General features: G+C 32.5%; 1 protein-coding gene across 1 annotated transcript in view; it reads right to left on the bottom strand.

The window, feature by feature from the left end:
- Window positions 2,522-6,465, bottom strand: part of LOC107617800 (phenylalanine ammonia-lyase 2) — a 6,473-nt gene continuing 2,529 nt past the window's right edge. Inside the window, exon 2 of the mRNA XM_016319668.2 lies at window positions 2,522-4,504. Coding sequence (XP_016175154.1) covers window positions 2,755-4,504 — 1,750 coding nt within the window. The 3' untranslated portion in view covers window positions 2,522-2,754. The remainder of the gene's footprint in view (window positions 4,505-6,465) is intronic.

Below are 6,465 nucleotides of genomic sequence, written 5' to 3' on the forward strand. Positions count from 1 at the left end.
GTTCTACATTACTTAAGTTATAAAGATTTTTTTTCTCACTAATATAAATAATTTATGTACTATTTATTTATTAATTAAAGTTGAAGTTGATAAGATGAATATGATATAAAGCGTAGTATTTATTTTTAATTAACTTGATCAACCAAGATAGATTTATGATTATTTTTACCATAATAAAATTGTTAACCTCGTCAAGATTAGTGACTCAAGCGCTGATCGTATCTGATCTCCAAAGAGATTAAACACACTGTGTTTTGATGTAATTATTATTCTTTTCCCTTAGCTTGTATGTGCATGTTCCAACCAGCACAATATTATCTTTCTTGTGTGCCTTTTTCCTATCACTCCCATCGTGTGGGGTATATAACTTCCTTATAAAAACCACTTATATCTACACACAATAAGAGAAGTTGGTATTTCGTACAATTCATGTATGCAAAAAATCAACTCGTACTAAATTAAATATATTAAATATACTTGAGCCAAATCATATATAGTAGTGCAATTTTTGCATACTAAAATATTGAGAAGGTCTTGGCATTGAGCACTTAGAAATATCTAGACATTATTTTTTTTCATTATATATTATCCTTTATATATATATATAAGTCCATTTTAATTTTACTTCATATCTTCTCCCACTAATTAGCTTGCCTACATCTCTACATGCATAAACCTCAACACTCTTGCTTCTACTTCAATTCACCACAAATTTTTCATTCGCATTTTGTAAATTTAAATGATGAAGGTCATGAAGGTTAAACTTCTCAAAAGTTGGCTAAGGGGGTTTACTAAATTGGGAAAGGTAAAGGCTAATTTTCTCATCAAATGTGCAATAATTCATGAAAAAATTGATCACATGTGGATTGGATACTGTTTCTTATTCCAAAATGATGAAGAGTCATTATCATCATCATGTTCATATGTACCAAAAGATGTCCCAAAAGGGCACCTAGTTGTGTATGTAGGTGAAGATTGCAAGAGATTTGTGATCAAGGTAGGTACACTCAACAATCCCCTCATTAAGGCATTGCTGGATCATGCTGAGGACGTGTTTGGATTCGATAATAATATGCTTCGCATTCCTTGCAATGAGACCATTTTCCTAAACATTCTTCACAATGCTACTACTCTTGAAGATGACCAACATCATAATAAGACCCTCTTACATTGTTTCTAGTAGTATTATGTATTCACATATGTTTTGTATATAGCAATGCGAATTTCTATTCATGGTCAAATTATGATACAATTATTTGGAAGATGTATATATTTTGTTCCTAGAAAAAATGTGTACATATTCTGTGCCATTATTATTTCACAATGATCACATTTAAATTTCTGCATCAAGCATAAATGGACGGTAACTAGTAGCTATTGAAGTATATATATGATACTATAAGAAAGTTGTTAATGTATATAAGAAAGTTAATTTACTTATAATTGAAGTAAAACTCAGTACTTTTAGTCTTTTATTATTATTATTGGGATTTTTGTGTAAAAATTAATTACGTACTGTTTTTTTATTATTATAAGTACTTTTAAATGTTTACTGAATCTGGTGTACCTTCTAATTTTAAGAGTGACTAATGTTTAACTTATCTATTTATCTAAAAGTTAATATATAGCATACCACAATATTATATATGGCCACTTAAATTTCAAAAGTATTTCTATTTGTTTAGCTCATTTCATAAATAAATATTAATCCAGTGTCATTATTATCACTTGTACGTATGTGTACTATACTACTATTGTTACCATAGACAATATATACTTATTAATTATTAGCTATTGAATAATTTATCTTGGTTTTTCAAAATCTAGAAGGCCAATACTTTTTGACAAGAAACTTAATAATAGTGTTTCATTTGATTTAATATATTAAATGAGGCACACAATTTTATGGAAACTCTGTATTCAACAATTTAACTATGAAATTTTTTATCTCATTTTTACCCTACAATAATGTTACATGAATAACTAATTTGTGTACAGCTACTTAAAGTACACAAAGTCCAAAATATACCTATTTGTGATAGTTATACAAATAATTATACAGCTAATGTGATATTTGTGTTTTTATCCCAACAATAAAGAAAAGTAATAAACAAATGAAATCAAAGATACTAATGTCTACCTCTAGTAGGGTGGTAGCATAACCATAATATACTTGTGGCAAAAAAGAAGAAAAAAAAAAAACTAGAATAATCCAATGTATGTTAATGTCATAGATACCAAACTGGCTATTGTTGTGAATCTTTCAACTTATGATTTCTAGCTTTTAGATTTGCTGCATCGTACATTTTATACTTGAATAGTTGAATGTTTAATCAAATAAGGAAAGGAGAAAAGAACACAGGGTAGCTAGCCGAGGGCGCATAATACTTTGGTCTGATATAGAAAAGATTTAATGGTCCAAAAAGGAAGAAATAAAACCATTTGTCCTATGTACCCTTTTAAGTCCTTGCAAACTATACAAAGATCTCCAATTATTAATGAACATGGGTAAAAATAAAAATACCATAAATGCCTAAATGGCATTAAATGAGAGAAACATAGATTCTTCAATAATTCACACCAATGTTTCTTGTTTGAGGTCTAAATTACATTGACAAAGAGCACATACATAAAAACTTAAGAGACATACAGTTAGCTATCACATTTTCATTCAAATACATGTCCATGAACTATTAAAAATAATAAATAAAAAAGAAAGTATACATCACAAGAAGAGGAGAACCAACAGTGGAGCTAGCATATTGGAAGAGGAGAACCATTCCACTCCTTTAGACAATCCAACATTGGATCAATCAATTTTCCTTGACACATAGCAGTGAATACCTTATCACATTCCTCACCAGGGGACCTAACTTTCTCACCTGTCAGCAAATCTGTTCCCAAAGTTTCTCTCACAAACCTGTAAATTGGATATGATCTACACTCCTTGATTCTGTTAGGAACAGCAGCATTTCCATTCTCAACTCCAATTCTTGCACTCTCAATCTCTTTGGGCAAAAGGGTCTTCAGCTCTTGCTCAAAAGCTCCAATCTTTTGGAAAATTGAGGTGCTTGCATTGCACTCTTTCTCACCATTCTGTAAAGCATGATCAACCAAGACTTGTCTCAGCTTCTGCATCAGAGGGTAGCTTGCGCTGCACGGATCATCGGCGTAGGCGAACACATACTCGCGATCCACGACCTTGAGCAAGTCCTTTTCGCAGAACCTGGACGGATGTAACTCGCCGTTTACCCCCATTGTGAGCACCCTTTTGGCCACTTGGCTCACTGTGTTCTTCACCGTGTTCTTCAGATTCTCCTCTAAATGCCTAAGATCAATGGCTTGGCACAACGCTACCAAGTAAGTTGATGACATCAGCTTCAATATATCAACTGCCTCAGCTGTTTTTCTTGATGAGATCAATCCCAAGGAGTTCACATCTTGGTTATGTTGCTCAGCACTCTGAACATGGTTTGTCACAGGGTTTGCAAGATATTGCAGCTCAGAGCAGTATGAAGCCATGGCGATTTCCGCGCCTTTAAAGCCGTAATCCAAGCTCGGATTCCGGCTAGCGGTTAAATTCGAAGGCAGACCGTTGTTGTAAAAGTCATTAACTAACTCGGAGAATTGAGCAAACATGAGTTTGCCAATGGATGCTATGGCCAGCCGGGTGTTATCCATCGACACACCAATCGGAGTCCCTTGAAAGTTCCCCCCGTGCAGTGCCTTATTCCTCGACACATCGATCAATGGATTGTCGTTTACAGAGTTGATCTCCCTCTCGATCATCTTCGTGCTATGGCGAATCACCTCAATTTGTGGCCCTAACCATTGAGGCGAAGTTCGAAGAGCGTATCTATCTTGTTTCGGCTTCTGAAGAGGATCAATCTCATGAACCTTCTCTGCAGCTTTAACATATGAGCTTCCATCTAAGATATGTTCCATTATTGCTGCAGCTTCAATCTGACCAGGGTGGTGCTTCAATTTGTGAGTTAGATGATCAGTAAACTCCGGCTTCCCCTGCATAACTTCCGCGAAAATTGCCGACAAAACCTCCGAGAGGACGGCCAGTATGTTGGCCTCGAAGAGTACCATTGAGGCTAGGCCAGAACCAACAGCAGTTCCGTTGACCAGAGCCAGACCTTCCTTGGGCTGCAAGTCAAAGAAACCGCTGTCAATTCCGGCCAGCTCGAAGGCCTCTTTGGCATTGAGGAGTTGTCCATTAGGCCCAACTGACTTGGAGTTGGGCCTTCCGATTAGAAGGCCCGCTACGTAGGACAACGGGACCAGGTCGCCGGAGGCGGTGATGGTGCCGCGGAGAGGGAGGCATGGTGTAATGTTGTGGTTGAGGAACTTTGTTATGGCTTCCAAGATCTCGAATCTGATTCCGGAATAGCCTTGGAGCAATGTGTTGATCCTAACCAACATGGCTGCTCTTGTTGCTGTGTGGGACAATGTGTGACAAGATTCTGTGCTGTTGCCGAATATTCCGGCATTCAAGAATCTGTTTGGACAAAATTGAGTAATGGTCAAATTGTATTCATTAAACAAAATGCATAATATAATGATTCCTAGGAAGCTACGAACAAGTTGACTAAGTCAAACTAGTATGTTCAATGAGACAATGACCCAATAAACTATTCATGTAAACTTTTTTTATACTAATATTATATTTTTATATAAAAAAATTATTTTCTAAAAATAAACATAAAAATTAATTATTTTTTATGTTAAACAAGTCAATAAGATTCTTATAAAAAACTGATAATTAAAAAATTATCACTTAATTTTTTTTTACTAATAAAGAAATTTTCGCTAAGATCATTTTGTAAAGTGGTTCTAAATTTTTTGCCATAATCTATGAGACCAAGACCAAACTAACATAGTTTAAAAAAATATATAATTCTATAATATTATTAATTAAGTACAAAACTATTAATTATGTACTGCACAAAGAACAACTAAGTCTGAAAAATAAGTGCACAAATCAATCAATCATACTCATTTAACTTTGTTGTTGTTATTACTAATTTTGATACACAAATTTATGTAGAACTTTGTTATATTGACAGTTAATTAAAGAGACGGATTTGTGTGTTGGAGAGGGATGAGGTATTAAATATGGATCAAGTAAAGTTGTGACATGAGTGGTTCCAAGGCTTCCATGTAGATGGAATAACCATAAATCCATAATATCGGTTACAAATTAATGGGATCACATCATATAAACTTATGGGGAAAGTTAAAAGGCAACAATTTCAGTAAAAAGAAAAATTGAAAAAAAGAATTAATTAGTATTAGTCTTAGGAAATGAATCCTCTCCAATTTTTTTAATACTTGATAAGATACAGTGTGATTTTTCACCTTTGATTCTATAAGTAGAATCAAAAATAAATAAGAGAGAGAGAGAGTAATAAATGATTAGATTTTTTTTTTCATTGGAGAGAATCCACTCCGATCCAAATAACAAAATATTTTTTCTTTACAGTTTTATTCCTCTTTTTCTCACTTAACTACCACTATTTTTTTCTGGCCTCTAATTTTTATATTATGCCACATCCATATCCATGATTGTGATATGCAAGTTTAACTGATTAAGCACTATATTATATAGGTTAAAAGTTAAAACTTATTCATACAGATACAGGTAATTTGGTTTTTCTAACTATGCGTGTTGAATTTATTAACGTATATACGTGATCCAAAAACAAAAATACAACGAAGAAAACAAAAGGTTTATATAACTTTTTTAAGTATTATCTTAATCAAGATTTCAAGATCAAGGTTGGATTGAATCAAAAATGGAATAATACGTACACCAACGCAAAAACAAAACAATACAAAAAAAAAAAAAAAGCCACAAATGGAAAGTCAGATATCCTCCTACAACTAAGCCTTTTAATTTATTTATTATTTTGTACCATTGTTAGTTAGACAAGTTCTCTTTATCTTGACCCATTTGACCTTTTCTTACGTTACATCTCACAAAGCTAAGAATTAAGTAATCTTTTGAAAACTCGAATTAAGAAGAGAGAGGGGTGGTATAAATTAAAGGTTTTAAGATCTTATAAAATGCTTTAAAAACTTCAAATATTTTATATGAGATTAATTTTAATAGTGTACTGTTATTGCAAAAAACATTCATCTAATCATATATCATCACATAAAAATATTTCTATCTTTAATATATATCCCATGATTTTAAAAATATTTTATTTGTTAATAATCACATCTAAAACTATATGTGAATATGCATGTTGTATTACTTGAATATTCTAATTTTTGAAGGAAAATAGTAAAGTACTATCACATAATTTATTTTAGAAATTTATCAAATAATATCAAATATAGATATAAAAATTAGGACGAATACTAATAATGAACCTTGAAACAAAGTATAAGTGTAATATTCTTTAAAAATTGACCTGTTATTAAATGTAATGAATAAAATAACACGCTCACGCT

Source organism: Arachis ipaensis, chromosome B09 (genome assembly GCF_000816755.2).
Source record: "Arachis ipaensis cultivar K30076 chromosome B09, Araip1.1, whole genome shotgun sequence".
Lineage (NCBI taxonomy): Eukaryota > Viridiplantae > Streptophyta > Magnoliopsida > Fabales > Fabaceae > Arachis > Arachis ipaensis.